We start from the raw sequence: 20052 nt of genomic DNA on the forward strand, positions 1-20052 counted from the left end.
CCAAATACCTCAACATGCGCCTGACCTTCTACACCCCCACCCGCCAACTACGATCGTCCAATCAAGCCCTCGCCGCGATTCCAGGCATCCAAAGATCCACCATGGGAGGAAGATCTTTCTCCTACTTAGCGGCCAAGACCTGTAATTCTCTCCCCACCCACCTCCGCCTTACACAGAACTACCTCTCCTTCAGAAAACAACTCAAAACTTGGATATTTGATAAATAACGTCCCCCCCCCCCCCTCCCTCAAGCGCCTTGAGACCCTCTGGGTGAGTAGTGCGCTATACAAATTTTAACTTGACTAACTTGACTTAATGGCTGAACAAATTCTCTAGTGCACAGGTTCATTTAGTGGTTTTGCTTACTGGAACGAGTTTGGTAGGGGATATTGCAACAAAATGTGAACATGTAGATGAATGCAATTGTAGTGTAGAATGGCAGTGGTGCAGAAAGTAGTGTTTCCATGGTGTCCCTACTAGTAGTAGGCAAAGTAATAAGCTGATAAGTATAGGGCATTGATAATGTAATGTGGAGAAGGTCCTGATAGTTTGTGCACATTTTTGCAGGTGAGTCTGAAGCAAGGAAATCAGGGGCAAAGTATGAATACTTGGCATCGTCAAAGGTTCTTGATAGTGTGCTCAAGGCTTATTTGTACACTTCAAGGTTTGCCATTGATTTGTTCTTGCAATGTTTATACAGAATTGCTCTTATTTTTGGTTTTGAGATTTTGATTGCTAAATAGTATCCATTGTTGCAGGGTAGTAGAAGTGAAAGTGCTTTGAGGATAATGTGAATTAAAGGTTTGTATTGTATTGCTGCTTTTAGCTGTTTGTATCACGATAATAGTGGAATAAATAAACGTCATTGTCATAGAGGTTTTTCCTCCTGTCTCATATGTGTGTTTTCCATCTGCAAAACCCTCGCCTATATGTAGATAACCATACTCCCATACATGGAAAAATTCCTTCATCCAACTATATAGGTAAACCCATTCCATTCATGTAACTATTAAAACTTACACCGCAAATTAGATTCCATTGTTCAGTGGTAATACCTGAACTCAAAACTCCTTGCTATAATGCCAGCTCTAGTGAAGAGAGGGTAGTTCTAACAGCAACAGCTAATGCAGAAACTCTTGGGCACTAATCCAGACTCTGGTGCTGCGCATCGCAACAACTAGTTGTGAGGCACTCAGGGCTGCGGTTCGCTGCCTAAATTGGCTCCCCAGTGCTGGGATAGGTTTATTTTACTAACAAAGGTTCAGCTAAAGGTCCAGAACTACCTGGGTTCTAATATCATTCCTGCGAGAGTTTAGCCCAAGTGGTGAAAGCTAAGAGCTAGAGTCAAGTCACCTGGGATCTCATTCCTGCGCAGGAGTGTGGCCATGCATGTATACAGGTGCAGGATCCCTGTATAATGCAAGTGCCTGTTATATATAGGTGAATCATGGGCAGGTCTACAGTGAGGGCTCACCTTTGAAGTCAAAATCAGAAGTTCTGGCGTGTATTCCCAGGTCATACCCCAGAGGCGACCCAGTGGTCTACAGAGGTCTGAATTTTACTCTCTGCTCAAACTGATCAAGCTGAGGTCCAACAGTGAGACCTATTGCTGGATATTAGAACTGCTGGCTGAAAATCCTGCTGTGACAAAGTTAAGTTCTGCTGAGGACTGAGGTCTGAAGTCAACATATCTAATAGCTAATCCCAGCTTTGGGAGATGGAGGTCTTGTTGTGACAGGCCACAAAAATCACCAGATTACACTAGGATGTAAGCACTTTAAAAACCCATTCAAACACAATGTAGTCTGTATAGCTCAAAGTGCACCAAATACGTAAGAGAAGAGGAAGACAGAACACCAGTCTCACTTTGATCTTGTAATCTCTGGTTGACTCCCAGATGAACTTCTTGCTGATACCGCCAGCTCCTATGACGAGGACCTCCTTCCCCTCCATAATGTAGTACTGAGATCTCTTCACCATAGTCTGAATCAGCAGGCTTGAAGAAGACTCTGACCCCGCACATGCTGGCGACAGCAGGGAGCGGTTCATTGATTCAAAATCCCCACAGGTGTTCAGGCAGAGGTGACAGTTCACACCCACAGCAATGGGAGTTATGATCTGGTCCACACAGGTCAATATGAAGTCAACACCTAAGAGGAGAACAAAGAAGGATTAGATGGGACAACCTCAAATAGAAACATTTGCCTGAGATGAAATTACCATGTAGTTCTTTTTTGCCTGAAGGTGCCTGTATCAGTGGATGGACTACTCACCTTTTCCATGGTGTACAAGACCTGAACCATTATTAGTACTTGAACTATACATACAATCATTCACTTTACCTACATCCATGCCCACAGTGCTTTAAGTCACACATTTTGCTTTATCCTTAACTAATCAAAATGTTTATCATTTAACTGGCTTTGCAAAAGAATAACCAGCACCATGGATTGTGTAAAGTATATACGTATTACAGATAGATTAAGGTACATAGTGTACAGGCTCCATCGAGTTTTTTTTTTAAAGGGCTTTCTTTATTCACAGTCTTCTTGTTCTTTATATAAAACCTTTCTTCCTTAAATCTCAATGTAGCCAACGTCTTTCGCCCCTTAACAGAGACTTCTTCAGGGCTTTAAGGTGTGTTGACACTTGTATTGGCTAGAAGTGTTGATTGATTCCAAATGTCACAGCTTGGTGTCCAATGTAACCTTTCCAAGACGTCCAATCTTTTCTTTAGCATATGTCTATTGCTAATGATGATATATTATCTTGTCTTCGTATTTATCAAACTCACTATCCAATTAGTTGTGCCATAGTTGGCATATTATGTCCAAGCATGTGCTGGTATCAGAACCAGTAAGCGCAGTATCCCACAAGCGGCATAATGCGGCACGATTGAAGTTAAAAAAACGTTTTATTTAAAGAACAAGAAGACTGTGAATAAAGAAATCCCTTTTAAGAAATACCCTGATGGAGTCTGTGCACTATGTAACTTAAACTATCTGTAATATGTACATACTTTACAAAATCAATGGTGGGTGCTGATCATTCTTTGGAAAATAATTTATGGAGTTGTGCTACTGTTTGGAAGTTTCAGTGGCTGACTTCCAGATCTGTGCACCAACTTTATTTGCACTAAAATAGTCCACTATAAGTGATAGGTGCGAATTTGTCTGCCTCAGCCTCGTCCTTTAAATCATTTAAAAGACACCTGCCTCAGCTCTAAAATGACCAAGAAGTCAACAGTTTCCCAGCTCCGGGCACCAAAATAGTTTTTGTGATTGCAGCTGACTAAAGCCCTCATTGCTAGGCCTCATATTTTGGGATTTTCCTTCTGATAGAACTACTTTTGTGGTTGCTCTTAGCGCTCTAGCTGTTGCCTTTTCCAAAAGGAATATGCAAAGATTTTTGGTCTCAACCATACCTCCTGAACTGGATTTTTCAATTTTGTAAGCTGGCTAATTTTAGGGTTTCATATTTTGTTCCCCTGCATTGGAGCTATTTATCAGAATGGGTTCCAAAAAATGGAGGAGCCAGCGAAAGGCGTATCCAAAACTTTATGTTGAGTCTGAAGGTTACAGGAAGTGAGTCTCAGCCATGAACTATGTATCAGATCATGTTAGTCCTCGGTTGCACTAATTGTTTGTTCATACCTTCTTGATGGGTGTATTGAAAGACTTCTCTACCCACTTGCGGAATCAGCACAATAAGGTGGTCTAGAGAATTTCACAGTTGTCTGTTATGTAAGCCTTACAGCACACTGGTGTTTGTAATCCTCATGGCAGTGGCTGGCGTTACAAATACTTTTTTCCCACACCAATGCTCTTGCACTCTTTTTTGGGAAGTGCTGAGGAAGCAGAGCTAAGGCATTGTAGTGCTTATTGGCAACAAATACAACTATAGAGTCAAAATACGGTGTTTCCCTTAAGAAGAGGAGATCAATTTCTGGAAGTGTGTATTACTTATCTTGGTTAGCGTAAACAGGGTTTATGGAGGCAGAAGTCAAGTAGGTATCCTCTTGGATTTTAAGAGAACTGACACCAAAACTACCGTGGGTCTCACTTGTAATTTTGGAAACAGGGTTTAATAAATAGTGGAGGGTTTGTAAACTGGAGCAGAAACTTTCATGTTCAGTATTTTTTTGTCATTTAGCGATTCTTCAAGCTCAAGAAAAAGATCACAAGATGTTCAACCACTACCATGCCATGCCAAGAGAACTCATTAGCATTTGCACAGGATGATGATCCCGACAAGGAGGTTAGGGGTACTATTCTTTTCTAATAATAAGTGAGTTGAAAATGAGTCTAATACCACCCTCACCCTGGCAAATCAAAGGAACTCTCTCATGTCCAAGCCGCCAAGATGGAAATTGCTACGGCTCAAATGGCTATTGGGAAGAGTTATCCATTACACCTATAGACCATGCCAAAATGGTTGAACACTGCTGATGACCTAGTGGGATCGTGGCAAAGCACTGGAGCAGGCCAGTTGGAAACTTACTTTGGCGCTGATGTAGATGAATGATGTCCAGGATGTTGATATTCCTATGAAAATGTGGACATCTGTGACATTCTGAGGTGGTCTGATTGTGCAAATATCTTGCGCATTCTGCAGATCAGCATAAATAACTCCACATAGGAAGACAAGAACTCCACTTTGTTTTGGACAAAGGCGCCTTTCTTCTTGAGTACTGTTTGTCTGACTATACAAAATAGTAATCTGATCAGTAGCTAGTTAAAGTATTTGTTCAGCAATTATTTCAAACAAAAGTATAATATAAATTGCTGTCAATTCATCTTTTACACTTTTGGTGATTCTAAGGTGCACGTCAGATGAGAACGATGGTATTTGCTGCTGCTATGTGTTGTCCCACCACTGGTAATTTATGAAAGCCAGTATGAGATTTTTCTGTCAAGTTACTTCTGGATCCAAAGGGGTGCATCGTCCTTTAAGTGGTGGAGAGTTAGGGGCCCATTAGGATGTCGGGCGGATTGCAACCGCAAGGCTGGCGGTAGCCACCGCCAGCCTGGCGGGGGCAATCCGCCCGACACCCTTCCCTGAATTCCCCCCGCCATATTACAATGGCGGGAGGGGGCCGAAGCGGAGAAAAACACCACCCGCCACTTTTCCGCCCGGTCGCCTTGCGGCCGGGGCGGAAAATCTTTAATATGGTGGCGATATCTATTAGACACCGCCAGCCATATTACAATGGGCTTTGGTAGATGCCTTTCCGTGGCGGCGATGCCGCCACAGAAAGGCATGCAGTTTTCACTCTGGGGGCCCCCTGCGGGCCCCCAGAGTGAAGGAGGGGTGTGGTACCCCCCTTCATTTGCATAAACAAAGCGGCAGGCACCGCGCGGTGCCTGCCGCTTTGTTTATGCAAATGCTGAAAAGCATTTCTAGCATTGTGGCGGGCGGTGCTTAGAGCACCGCCCGCCACAATGCTAGGAATGCAGGATGTGCCCGCCACAGTGGCGGGCACATCCTAATGCCACCCCCTGGACCCCCGCCCTTATGGCGGGTGGTCCCATTCCCCGCTAGGATGATGGGCGGACAAAGTCGGCCCGTCATCTTAATAGGCCCCTAAGTGTTCACAGAGCCATGAACTGTCATGTAGAACCTGGTGACCTAATTGAAATAGTTTAGAGTATTTCCCGAAGAAGATGAACAGGTCATTATTTGCAGATGTGTGATGCCCTTTTCTGGTGATGCCTCCTGCATCACCATTTCTTTATTACGGAGCCAACACCAGAGAACTGGTGGTGGATGCCTATCCATCTGGGTTTTGACCATCCTCCCGCAAGAACAAGAGACAGGCAGTAGGTGCCCATCTAACATGCCAGTAGGGCTCACATATAGAGCCTGAGAAATGACACAAATAGAGAAGGATGCAACTGTCAACTAATGGGGTTGTCGACATTTTCCAATATGAATAACAAGTTAGGGTAATAAAGGGTCACAAAGAACTGATCTGTTTGTTTCAGAGGTCTGTGCCACACCCCCCTCCTTAGACTGAAATAGGCTTCACAGCCACAATAAAATCCGTTTGAGATCTGCCAATGGCCAGATGTCAACAACTCAGCTGATTAATTTTCCAGACTTCAAGGCTACACAAATGTGCAAGCTCCTGTTGGGCAGTATGGAGGAGCACGTAAAGCTAAATCGTATAAGGGGATCTGTGCAAAAGTCTTTTCCATTGAGGAAATGTGTGAAGCCACCAGGACATATTAAGATGGACAGTCAAAATATCGATTTTTAAATATCATAGGGACAAAATATTGAAGTGAAGAATATTTACAACCAGAATATTGAAGTTATTGTAAGAAATATCTATGTTGCAAATATCGATGTTAGTAGAATTGATAGTTACATTATTGATGTTAATAATATCGATATTTATTTAGTATGTATTCAATATGTATGTGTTCTATATTTTTTGTTAAGTATTGTACTGTTTTTTTAAATATATGTATATATTTTTGGGAAATTAGTAATTTTTTTTAAAGTACATTTTGTGTTTTAGTACTGTAGCGGGTTGTAAGTTTATAGGGGAATTGGGTGGGAAGTAATTTAATTATATTAAATTAAATAATCATTTTTAGGAATTATTAATTTGTTGTAAATAAACCTTGTGTTTTATTTCTGTAGCGTGTTGTGGGTTTATAGCAGAATAGGGTGTGAAGTAATGTAATTTTAAATTAAGTAATAATTACTTTTTAATTATTGTTATTAATAATTAATGTATTGTTAATTATTAATTGGTAATTAATTCTTATTAATTGATGCTTATTTTATTTGTATTCATTTATTATTGGAGTGGGTTGTGTGTTTTTAGGGGAATAGAGTGGTAAGAAAATTATATGTAATTAAGTAATTAATTAAGAAAATTGAGTATTGATAATTAATTTTTTTGTTAATTAATTAATAATTGGTTATTCATTTTGATTAAATATTATTTATTGGTATTGGCATTTTGTTGTTAATTAATAAGTAATTTGTTATTGATGTTCATTAAATATTAATTGGTGTTTATACATATTTTTGAGATAAAAATTAATTGGTTAATTTTTATGGCATATTATTTATTGTTATTGATAATTACTTTTTTGTATTTATTATTAATTGCAAATTAATTTTGTTTAATTGATAAATTGAAAATTAATTTAATTGTGTGAAATTTTATGTGGAGTGTGGTGTGTGTTTAATGGGGAATAGGGTGGGAAGTATTTAATATTATTACATTAATTATTATTTGTGATATATTTGTAGGTTTTTTTTCTTCTAAATTTATTAATAAATCATTATTTAATAACAATATTTATTTCATTGATAAGTATGTTATTTTTAACATCTACGTTGTCCAACACTTTCCCTACTGTTGCACTCACTGGAGTGGGAATAGTAATTTTTACCCCTACGCTTTCCAGCGCTTTCCCTACTTTTGCACTCTCTGGAGTGATAATAGTAATTTTTACCACTACGTGGTCCAACACTTTCCCTGCTGTTGCACTCACTGGAGTGGGAATAGTAATTTGTAGCCATACTCTATCCAGCGCTTTCCCTACTGTTGCACTCTCTGGAGTGGGAATAGTAATTTGTACCCCTTCGCTATCCAACGCTTTCCCTAGTGTTGCATTTACTGGTGTGGGAATACTAATTTTTACCCCTACGCTATCTAGCACTTTCCCTACTGTTGCACTCTCTGAAATGGGAATAGTAATTTTTACCTCTATGCTATCCAACGCTTTCCCTAATGTTGCACTATGTGGAGTAAGTATATATATATATATATATATATATATATATATATATATATATATATATATATATATATATATATATATATATATATCAATCAATAAAATACTTTATTTCGGTTTTTGTACAAACCATAAAAGTACATATACAGTCTATATATATATATATATTAATTTATATGTATATGTTTAATTTATTTTAACATTTTGGGGCCGATTCCGATCCGGGAAAAAAAGTGTCTGTCCGAATCGTATCCGGAGCCCTCTCCATTCGATTCGTAAACATGCTGAACGACTCGACGAGTACGATCCGGACCGGGGTATGAGGACGCGATTCATACGGTCCACGTCCGGTAAAGGCGATTCGTACGGACAACCACACAATCACATACACATCGTACGGTGCGTACACCCCATGATCGCAGGGGTACGCACTATACCCCTGCGATCATGGGGTGTATGCACTGTACCCCATGATCTCAGGGGTATGCTGCGTACACCCCATGATTGCAGGGGTACGAACCGTACCCCTGCAGACATGGGGTGTACGCACCGTACCCGGGGGGCGTTCCGTACCTGTTTCGAGGCGTACTCTGCTTCTCCAGATGTTTTGGGCTCCCGTAAAAAAAACGTTGTACAGTGCGTACCCAACACAAATTGTACTTGCTGGGTCGGGAAAACCTGCCTCGAACTGTGCAGATGTCGTGTACAGCGGGTTCCGAGGGAGAATCGTACAGAGATTAGAGTCGTACGGTCTTTGTACCATTTGTATGGAGTCCTGCTCCTGGTACGAATCGGACTTCATCGTACGTACGGGGGAGGTTGCAGGGTACGATTCGTACGGGAAAAAAGCTCCGTACGGCTATTCGGAGTGGTTTTTCCTTAATCGGAATCGGCCCCTTAATGTATTAGTTATTATTTTTAAATATCTTTAAATATTTTTAACTATATCTCTTTTATTTATATGTATTATTTACCTAATTTTACATTAAAAATGATATTTTTAATTTCGATATTTTGACTATATTTTTTCTCTATATATTTTTGTACCTACCTTTATTAGGGCTCGCGCCCTGCGTTGCACTGCATGCTTTGCAGTGCGAGCGCATTTTGTAATTGAAAAACGTGGTTTGTGAGCTGCCCTAGGAATCACACACGCTCGTGCGTGTGCTTTTTCCTCTGTGGGCAACTATTGGCCTTTGCGTGCGCGTTTACTGAAAGACTGCACGCAATAGGCCACAGGCGGGCGTATTGCTTCTGCCCATGGCCTATTGGCGTCTATTACGCGCTTGGTGCGCGTAATAGACACCAATAGACCGTCACGTGTGTCGCAGTGGTGCGCGCGCCCCACTCGCACCGTTCGCGGGCTTGTTTTAATTTACTGCTCGCTTTTTGGTTTATAAACTTGTTTATATTTTGACAGCGCTGCACGCTTTAACAACAGTGGCCGCACACCTTTCTTTTTGTCGGACTAAGCAGGCAATGGTGGCCGCGCGCCGTTCTTTTCAAAATATTCACCTTGCCCCATGTGAACCTCTGCTGAAATTGCTGATTTGTAACAATTTTTTTTTCTGCTCCACACGGTTTAACAATAGCGGCTGCACGCTTTCCGTTTCTTTGTATTAACCAGAGGATTACCACAGCTTAAGGAGGAGTCCTCAAACGCATCGAGGATGCCTCTCCCCACTCTCCTACAGGGCAGCCGACACTGCAGCCGACACTGCTTCAGAGCAGTGATGAAGCTGCGCAGCATGGCATAGCCAGATTGCATTATGTAAGGGATCTTTAAATATAGCAGGGTTTCAACAACAGTGCTTTCTTCCTGATGCCGCAATAACTATGCTAAAAAGGATAAACATTGATTTTCTTGGCGACCTCGAGAAATGACATTAGCATTGAAAACAGCAACAAAGGCGCCATTTTGTGCCGCGTACATTGATGCCTAGCCTGCCTTTCAGCTTGTGATAGTTAATGTAGAGTTTCTCAAAGCAGAACCTCTTATTCATTCTTCTCAGGTTCCTGGTTGACCTTGTACAAAGTTTAAATATGAATTAATTTTCTTTCTTACACAAAACCTTGGGTATTACATTTTTGCTTTCAAACAGTGAAACTATCGAATTTAATTATTATTATTATTATTATTAATGGACATTTATTAAGCCCCTGGTTACGCCACTGGCGTGTCCCCGCGCTATGACAAGTGGAGTGGCTGTCCCCCCTCCTCCCACACAAGCTATCTGCTGAAAAGGTGCGTTTTAAGTTTTTTCCTGAACTGGACTTCGGAGGGTTCAAGCCGAAGTTCCAGCGGAAGATTATTCCAGCGCTTGGGAGCAAGGTATCTGAAGGATCTACCTCCCATACGAGCTTTGAATATTCTTGGGACTTTTAACAGCCCGGTCTGCGAGGACCGAAGACTGCGTGCAGGCTCATAATGGGATACTAGGCTCTGGAGCGGAAGAGGTGCTTTGCCGTTCAGGATACGATGACAAGTGGCAAGGGCCTTAAACTCCACTCTCCTCTCAATGGGGAGCCAATGGAGGGCCCGTAAAGCTGGTTTTTGCGGATGACCTCCTAGGGAGTCTGAGAACCAGCCGCGCTGCCGCATTTTGAAGAACCTGCAGGCGGCCCATAACCCTGCCTGTGGCCCCCAAATAGAGCAGGTTCCCATAATCAAGTCGGGAGGTGACCAGGGCATGCACCAGCGTCTTACGAGCAGAAATGGGAAGCAGATCTAATACTTTCCTAAGGGCTCTCAGAACACTGAAGCATATCCCTGCCACCCGACCGACCTGTGGGCCAAAGGTGAGGTCCTTATCCAGCCACACGCCAAGGTTCCTGGCCTCGCGGCAGGGAGCAGGAACTTCCCCCAGACAGGGTGGCCACCACGCCGACGACCACGCAGACGGTACACCCCCCACCACGAGCACCTCGGTCTTGCTCCCGTTCAACTTTAAACAGTTTGCGGACATCCAGGCAGCAAGGTCTTTCATGCAATCTTTTTCCCCTTCGTACTGAGTTTGTATTCATACATCCACTACAATCCAAACCAAAACACATAGATATAAGACATTATCAGTTACATCCCCAATAGCTCTAACTCTTACAAATGCGAGGCCTATTGCATTGCAAATGCTTGTGTAGATTGGACTTCAATATTTTTTACTTCTAATTTTTGTGTCGATATTTTTACAGGTCGATTTTCTGTCTGGCAATATTCTATTTCTATTTTTCTATTTAAAATTATTTATACAGCGCACGTACACCAGCGGTTTCATGGCACTAAACTGACAGAGAACTGGACATAGGGACGGAAGCTAAGTGAGGAGAGGAGAGAGAAGTAGAATATTAGTTAAAAAAATTAGCGAAAAGATGTGCCTTGAGCTGTTTCCGGAACAGTAGGTACGAGGTTGAGGCTCTGAGCTCCAAAGGCAGTGAGTTCCAGAAGATCGGAGCAAGGGTCGCAAATTTAGAGCCTCCCCATTTCTTTCTCCGGAACCGTGGGACCGTAAGAAGGGATTGGGTAGAAGACCGCAGTTCCCTAGCGGGAACATAAGGGATAATCTCAGATGAGATGAAAGCCGGAGCCGTGCCCAGTCGTGCTTGAAAGGTGATAGAGGCAAGCTTGAACTGGACACGGGCACAGACAGGAAGCCAGTGTAGGGACTTTAGGAGGGGAGTGGTATGGTGAGATTTAGGAAGTTTGAACACCAGGCGCGCCGCCTGGTTTTTGATCTGCTGCAACCGCCGAAGACTATATGCAGGAATGCCTGCATATAGGGCGTTGCCGTAATCCAGGCGGGACACGACCATGGCGAGGGTAATCAGTTTTAGTGCATCAAACGAGAAAAAACGGGAGACCTTGCGTATTGTACGCAGTGCCAGAAAGGAAGAGGAAACCACAGAGCTGACCTGGGAGTGAAGGGTGAGTTGGGAGTTGAGCTTAATGCCAAGAGTTTTGACTGAGGTAGAGGGGGCAGGTGGGGGACCAAGGGAAGGGGGCCAGAAGATGGGGGACCAGGGGCTGGATGAACCACCCGTCAACACCAGCTCAGTTTTGTCTGGGTTGAGTTTAAGATGATTGTGGTTCATCCAGTCACGGATGTGAATCATGATGGTTTGAAAATTAAGAGCAGAGTCGGGGAGGAAGAAAGTTTAAAGACAAGCTGGAGGTCGTCCGCATAATTAAATACGGCGACCTCCATTTGTTGCAGTGAAAAAATAAGAGGGGAAATGTATAGGTTAAATAAAAGGGGGGAAAGGGAGGAGCCTTGGGGGACCCCGCACTGAACGTTGCGGAAGTCCGCAGTGAAGTCACCCAGGCGGACAGCCTGGGTGCGGTCCCTCAGGAAGGAGGATAACCAGACCAACGCCGTGCCCCCGATCCCCGCCGCCCTGACACGGGAAAGCAAGATGGAATGGTCCACCGTGTCAAAAGCGGCTGAGAGATCGAGGAGGACCAAGGCCTGAGGTTGGTTGGTATCATACCCTCCCTGAGGTTGTCAAGGACCGAAAGCACTACGGACACCGTAGAGTGTGCGGGGCGAAACCCGGCCTGGCGGTGGGCAAGGACCCCATTCTTCTCCACGAAAGAACTCAAGGCGGAGGTAACATGGCGCTCGAGAACTTTCGCCAGAAACGGCAGGAGGGAGATGGGGCGAAAATTGGCTGGGACTGTGGGATCGGCGCCCGGTTTTTTCAATATAGGGACAATGACAGCGGATTTGAGTGAGTTAGGTACCACGCCCTGAGAAAGAGAGCTGTTAAGAGCGTGGAGGGGAGGGTCAGGACAGCTGAGGAAGATGTGACGGAGAATATGGGCCGGGCAGGGATCTAGTGGGGAACCAGATTTGACGAGTGGGATTATAGCAGTCAGAGATTCTTTAGTTAGAGGTGGAAGGGCAGTGAGGTGTTCCTTGGGGGGAGGGCACTGAGGGCCCACAAAAGAGGGGGAAGGAAGGGGGATGTTAGCTTTTATAATGACGATTTTTTGAATAAAAAAGTTATTGAGGGAGTGACAAAGTTCCTGGGAAGGAGTAGGTTTGAGGGAGGTTCTGTCCGAAAACGCCAAATTATGGACGATCGAAAAGATTTCTTTTGATTTGTTTACGGCTGCGAGAATTTTGGAGGAAAAATAGATGGTTTTTGCCTCCAAGATGTTTTTTTTGTATAGAGTCAAGATGTTAATGAACTCTAGTCACAAAGAGGGGCAATAGTTTTTCCTCCAGGCTCGCTCCGCTCGACGAACCGCCAGTTTAGTGGCTTTTAGATCTTGATTAAACCACTGATTGGCATCCTTCTCTCGTTTGGTTGAGACTCGCTTCAGGGGGGCAATAGAGTCACAGCCTGCAGAGAGCCATTGACCAATGGCCGTGACCTGGGAGTGAGTAGGCCGGTTTTTCAGGGAGGGAAGGGAAGTGGTAAGTAGGGAAGCTAGACTATCCGGGTCCACTCTGCCCCATGCACGCACCCAGATGTTTTTCGGGAGTGAGGGCTTGACCTGGGGGTGGATAGAGAGAGAGAAGGAAATCAAGTGATGGTCAGACTAGGTGCAGGGCGAGACAGAGGGGGACTCTACTGGGCAGTTTAGAGACCAAATCTGGTCGAGAGTATGACCCTTGATGTGAGTGGGAGAGTGAATATGAGAAATGAAATTAAGAGAGTGAAGGGTGTCTGAAAATTCTTTAGAAGATGGACATTCGGCTGGGTCAGAGGGCCAAAAATTAAAATCACCTAAGAGCAAAATGGAAGAATTGTTGACTGTGGTAGTGGCTAAAACTTCCAGAAAGTCCGGGAGAAACGATAAAGCGGATTGAGGGGGACGATAGATGAGTATACAGGTAAGAGGGGGCGTGATGGAGGTGGTACGGATGGCTAGATACTCCGTAGTGGCAATATCTGGTAAGGAGAGGGTTTGAAAGGGAAGGTCGGTTCGAGCAATGACCGCTACCCCGCCCCCAGCTCTGCCATTTAAACAATCTGCGCGGATGGCGTAATAAGGCGTTGGAAGAGTAGCCAATAGGACAGGGAGGGAGTCATCGCAGAACCATGTTTCCGTTAAGAAAAGCAAGTCAGGGGCATGGAGATCCAGTAGTTCCGAAAGCTTGTGGGCGTGGGCTACTGCAGACCTAGTGTTTAAATAGAGAGCCGTAAGGGCTCTGGGGGTAGCAGGAGTGACACTACCTCTGGGAGGAGGGGAGGGGGCAGGTTGGGGGAGAGGAGTGGCGGAAAGGGCGGGTGGAGATAGGCCAAGAGACATAATGCGTGAGCGAGTGGAGGCAGGTAATGGCCAAGGGCCCTGGAGGCATCGTAGTAGGGAAGAGGAATAGCTGGTAAGGCGGGCAGAGTGGCATGCCCCTAGCCCCGGCCGGTCGCGGACGAGCGCAGACGAGCTTGCCTTAAGCGCGCCTTCGGCGCGCAATCGTCGCGCCCGCTGCGCTCGTCCGCTGCGCTTCCTGCCAAGGCACATGATTTATGATGGGTGGAAGGGGCGTTGGAGGGGGTGTGGCCAACAGAGGTGGGCGTGTCTCGCGGCGCACCTCGCCCTCGAGAATGGCGACCAGGAAGTAGGGAATCGTTACAGCATAAGATCGCTGTTCACGAAGTGCGAGGAAGAGCAAGAAGCTTGGTGAGTTTTAAAAGCAGAGTATCACAACAGTTTTTAAAAAAGCTTTTGCTCTCCCGGCTTCCGCCTCAGGAGTCGCTCGTCAATATCAGTGTCGCGCCTTAGAGCTGCGCGCACTATTTATACCATTGGTGAGGGGGCATGGCCAACAGAGGTGGGCGTGTCTCGCGGCGCACCTCGCCCTCGAGAATGGCGACCAGGAAGTAGGGAATCGTTACAGCATAAGATCGCTGTTCACGAAGTGCGAGGAAGAGCAAGAAGCTTGGTGAGTTTTAAAAGCAGAGTATCACAACAGTTTTTAAAAAAGCTTTTGCGCTCCCGGCTTCCGCCTCAGGAGTCGCTCATCAATATCAGTGTCGCGCCTTAGAGCTGCACGCACTATTTATACCATTGGTGAGGGGGCGTGGCCAACAGAGGTGGGCGTGTCTCGCTGCGCACCTCGCCCTCGAGAATGGCGACCAGGAAGTAGGGAATCGTTACAGCATAAGATCGCTGTTCACGAAGTGCGAGGAAGAGTAAGAAGCTTGGTGAGTTTTAAAAGCAGAGTATCACAACAGTTTTTAAAAAAGCTTTTGCGCTCCCGGCTTCCGCCTCAGGAGTCGCTCGTCAATATCAGTGTCGCGCCTTAGAGCTGCGCGCACTATTTATACCATTGGTGAGGGGGCGTGGCCAACAGAGGTGGGCGTGTCTCGCGGCGCACCTCGCCCTCGAGAATGGCGACCAGGAAGTAGGGAATCGTTACAGCATAAGATCGCTGTTCACGAAGTGCGAGGAAGAGCAAGAAGCTTGGTGAGTTTTAAAAGCAGAGTATCACAACAGTTTTTAAAAAAGCTTTTGCGCTCCCGGCTTCCGCCTCAGGAGTCGCTCGTCAATATCAGTGTCGCGCCTTAGAGCTGCGCGCACTATTTATACCATTGGTGAGGGGGCGTGGCCAACAGAGGTGGGCGTGTCTCGCGGCGCACCTCGCCCTCGAGAATGGCGACCAGGAAGTAGGGAATCGTTACAGCATAAGATCGCTGTTCACGAAGTGCGAGGAAGAGCAAGAAGCTTGGTGAGTTTTAAAAGCAGAGTATCACAACAGTTTTTAAAAAAGCTTTTGCGCTGCCGGCTTCCGCCTCAGGAGTCGCTCGTCAATATCAGTGTCGCGCCTTAGAGCTGCGCGCACTATTTATACCATTGGTGAGGGGGCGTGGCCAACAGAGGTGGGCGTGTCTCACGGCGCACCTCGCCCTCGAGAATGGCGACCAGGAAGTAGGGAATCGTTACAGCATAAGATCGCTGTTCACGAAGTGCGAGGAAGAGCAAGAAGAAGTATTCTGTCACACATTCCATATTAATGCTTGTGAGGAACCATCATGGCCTTGAGTTTCCACTCCACCAGTTTGCCAACCACAACCTACCTTCCACTACCACCCTGCTCATCTGTATCTCACCCAATCTTTCTCCCAGTATTGACTTGTCCACTACCCCTTCACTTGCATGACTCCCCTCTTCCCTCTTCCCTGTAAACCCCGGCTCCTGCTTCAAACTTATCTCACTGCCCCACGCTTCTGCCCCCGATTTCCCAAACTTAGACCCGGCTCCCTACTTCCTATTACCTTACTTGTTTTTTTCCTTAACCCTCAACTGCTATTCCAACCGTTACTTCCGGACCTACCTTCCCTCTGTTTCTTGTCTCTCGCCCCAACCCTGGCTCCCACACCCAGCAACAACACCCACTTTCCTCTTCACTGTGCCCAAAACTCCACATCTCCTCTACAAACAATTCTTCCTCCCACCACTCCCTCTGAACCACTCCTCAATATCCACAGCATTTTATGTTGCCACTCCATCAGTTCTCTGTACACTACCTTCCTCCCCATCTACATTGCTCCCCCACGTCAGTTATCTCTCTTCCTATTCTCCACCAAAACCTGGACAACATTTTGCTACCCCCTGACTTGTACCCTCCTCCACATCTCTTATTGCCGCCCAACATTGGCTACCTCCTTCGAACCGACAACCTCTTCTTATTTCTCCTCCATGAACACCCCATGTTTTACCCCATTTCAACATTACTCCACCCTCACCTCTGTCTCTCTTCACTCCCTTGTCAAACCCCAGTACCCCTTAGTATCCTACTATCCCCCTTTGTCATTGATTAAGGTGCTTCCCCTTTCTACTTTTGATGCCCTACTCACAACTCTAATACACACCCTCTATGTCAATCAAGCAGTTTGCCAATCAATCAGGGGTTTGTAAAGCGCACTACTCATCCTTAAGGGTCTCAAGGGGCTGGCGGGAGGGGTGTGCAGCTCTGTTGAGGTAATTCGAAGAGCCAGGTCTTGAGGTCTTTCCTGAATTGGTGCAGTGTCGGGCTTCACTGGAGGTGAAGGGGGAATTCATTCTAAGTCTTGGCAGCGAGGTATGAGAAGAACCTTCCCCCGCTCTGTTCCTGTAGAAGCGTGAGACGGTGGCTAGGGAGAGGTCGACTTAGCTGAGGTTTCTCTTGGAAGGAGAGGCAGTTGTTGAGGTATTACTGTCTGATTTTGCGAGGGCCTTGTAGGCATGCGTGAGCAGTTTGAAAGTTATTCTTCTTTTTGTTCTCATGGTATACTCCTACCAGACCGCTTAGATCCACAAAAATGGGCCTTATCCATTCCCCTAAAATTCGGGGAGCAAGATGGGGAGGTCGGAGTCTATCATACTGTGCAGCCAAATTATGGAACCAACCAAAATCTTCCATGAGACTTCAACCCAACCTGCAGCTTTTTAGGAAAGTGCTATAATCCTGGGTGTTTCCGTCAAAATAAACCATTGGTGCTACTGCTCAGCTCTCTTCCATACACCCCCAGCGCCAAGACGCCATGGCATTCGAGCGCTTTAAAAATAACTATCCTATCCTATCTTTTTGATGGAGAGCCTGTGGAGGTGTTGGGTGATGTGGTTGTGCCATGGGATATTAAGGATTAGTCTGGCTGCGGCGGTCTGGACAGTCTGGAGTTTGCGAGGAGTTTTTTGTTGATTCCGGCCTAGAGGGCATTGCCGTAGTCCAGTGAGCTGGTGATGAGGGCATGAGTGACTGTGTTCCTGGAGTTGGGGGAGTTCATTTGAATGTTTTATGTAGGTTGCTGAGAGTGTTGAAGCATGCGGTGGAGATGGCGTTGATCTGGCGATTCATAGTGAGTGATGAGTCCAGTATGATGCCAATGTTATGTGCATGGTTTGTCGGGGTGGGTGGATTTCAAAGGGCGGGGGCGACCAAGTGTAGTCCCGTGCGAAGTAGTTGGAGCCGAGGATGAGGACTTCTGTTTTCTCTGAGTTGAGTTCCAAGCAGCTGTTCTTCATCCACGTTGCAACAGCTTTCATCCCTTCTTGGAAGCTGTGCCTGGTTATGCCAGGGTCCTTGGTGCGGGATAGGATGAGTTGGGTGTCATCGGAGTAGCAGACAATGTTGAGCCCATGGTTTCTGACTATGGTTGCGAGGGAGGTCATGTAGACGTTGAAGAGGGTGGGGCTGAGAAAGGATCCTCCACATCTGGTCTCTGTCGGTTCTGAGAGGAAGGGCAGGAGTCTTTTTCTCTGTATTCTGATTCTGCCTGTGAGGAATGAGCGTATGCAGTGCAGGTTCTTATCTTGGATGCCGGCATCGTAGACTCTGGTAGCTTGTGTGCGGTGGGAGACGGTGTTGAAGGCTGCTTATAGGTCTAGGAGGATGAAGGTTTTGGTGCTGTGGTTGCTGCAGAGTCTGGATTGGGACGTGTCTAGGATGTTGTTGGCATCGATGAAGTATGCTAGCTGGGTGCTGATGGCCTTTTCGATGACCTTGGCGGCGAAAGGAAGCGGCGACATGGGCCTCAAATTCTTGAGGTCCGTCGGGTCTGCGGAGGGTTTCTTAAGGAGGAGGTTTACTTCGGTGCACTTCCAGTTGTAGGGGAATGTGGCGGTCTCAAGGGGGCAATTGATTGTTCGATGTAGCACAGGTGCGATGGCTGCGATGTGTGGCGTGCAGGGGTCTGAGGGTGCTCCGGAGTGGATGCTCTTCATGGTCTTTAGGGTGTCTTATGTCGTGAGTGGAGTCCAAGTAAGTAGGGTCTCTTGGTTGCCGTTTTTGGGGGCGATGGTTGAGGTGGTGCAGAGGTTTTGGTCGTCAAAGTTGTTGTAGATCGTCTTGATGTTGAGGTGAAAGAAGGTGCTGAGTCTGTTACAGGGTTGTCTGTTGTTTCGCTGTTGGGTTTGGCAATTCCTGCATGATGGAGAAGAGTTCCTTGGAGTTGTGGGGGTTGGAGAGGATTCTGTCTTGGAGGAAGTTCTTTTTTGTGGATTTGATGAATTGGTGGTGTGCCATGGTGGCTGTTTTGTATGCTGTGCGTGTTTCTGGAGTTTTGCTGTTTCTCAACATCTTTTCCACTTGTTGGCAGGATCACTGGATCCTTGGAGTGCCGTGGTAAACCAGTTTGCTTTCTTGTTGTGTCATCTACTTGTCTTCTGGAGGGGGGCGAGTGTGTTGGCGCAGTTGGCGATTCATTTGTGCAAGTTGCTTGCATTGGTGCTTGCATCTGTCGTAGTTGTGGGTGGAGTGCAGGTGAGAGCGGAGGTGAGATGTTCCTCAGAGACTTTGTTCCAGATTCTGCCTGGGAGGAGGTGTGCATGCTTGAGTGCAATGGGTTTTCTAAAGGAGAAATGGATGCAGTGGTGGTCAGTCTAGAGTAGTTCCATGGTGTGGCTGAAGAAGATGCTGTTTCCTCCTGTGAAGACGGTGTTGACGGTGTGTCCTGCTGTGTAAGTGGGTTCAGAGACAAGTTGCTTCAGTCCTATGTTGGTGAGGTTCTCAGGGGGGCAGTGGTGTTGGATTTGTGCTGGTTGTTCAGGTGGAAGTTTAGGTCTTCGAGTAGCATGCATCCGTGGAGGCGAGGGCGTGGGGTGCTATGAGGTTGGCGATGAAAATAGTGAATGGAGTGTGGGGACCAGACGGTCTGCAGACTAAGGTTCCACGAAGCGTCATTCTGGTGTTTATCTGGATCTGGAAGTGGATGAGTTCAATGGGATTAGGGGAGGTGTAGTCAGAGTCGGTGGTTGTAGTACGTAGGGAGCTTTTGTGGATGATGGCGAGACCTCCTCTTTGGCGGGTGGGGCAGCCTTTTCTCAGTATCTTTTATCCACAGGGATGACGGTGGCGATGTCGGTTCGGAGCTGGCGTTGGTCCGGGTCTCTGTGAGGAAGGCAACGCCGGGCGTGTGAGTGTTTAAGAGGTACCAGATTTCTACAGCATGTCTGTGCAAGAATTGCATGTTGAGGAGGATGCAGTTCAGTGGTTTGTGTGCGCTGGCGGCGGTGGGCTGGGGCTACTGCTGGGGTCCAGAGGTGGGTGAAAGTGCAGCAGCAGTGTCAGCAGGTGATCGGGCCTTGGGTGTTGCTCGCCATCAAGAGCTGGCAGTTGTTGCTGCATCTGCGGTTGAGAGCATAGAGGGTGCTGAGGTTGTAACAGCGGAGGCTGAGGGACCAGGGTCCCTGGTGCTGGTCGTGGTCGGTTTGCGGAATGGCACACACAAGCTTGCCTTTGGCGCGCCAGTGGCACACCAGTTGCGAGCCAGGCAGCGGATGCTATTAAGTCGGGGGAGGGTGATCAGCTGGGTGGTGGGAGCGTCATGCTGGGTGGGGGTGTTGTGGGGACAGCAGCGGCAGGGAGCGCAG

General features: G+C 46.4%; 1 protein-coding gene across 1 annotated transcript in view; it reads right to left on the reverse strand.

Annotated features, from left to right (window-relative positions):
- The window catches only part of CARNS1 (carnosine synthase 1), a 570577-nt gene that overhangs the window by 15718 nt on the left and 534807 nt on the right, over nucleotides 1-20052 (reverse strand). The window contains exon 9 of the mRNA XM_086953255.1: nucleotides 1867-2150. Coding sequence (XP_086809381.1) covers nucleotides 1867-2150 — 284 coding nt within the window. The remainder of the gene's footprint in view (nucleotides 1-1866; nucleotides 2151-20052) is intronic.

This window comes from Lissotriton vulgaris, chromosome 1_2 (assembly GCF_964263255.1).
Source record: "Lissotriton vulgaris chromosome 1_2, aLisVul1.2, whole genome shotgun sequence".
Classification (NCBI taxonomy): Eukaryota; Metazoa; Chordata; class Amphibia; order Caudata; family Salamandridae; genus Lissotriton; species Lissotriton vulgaris.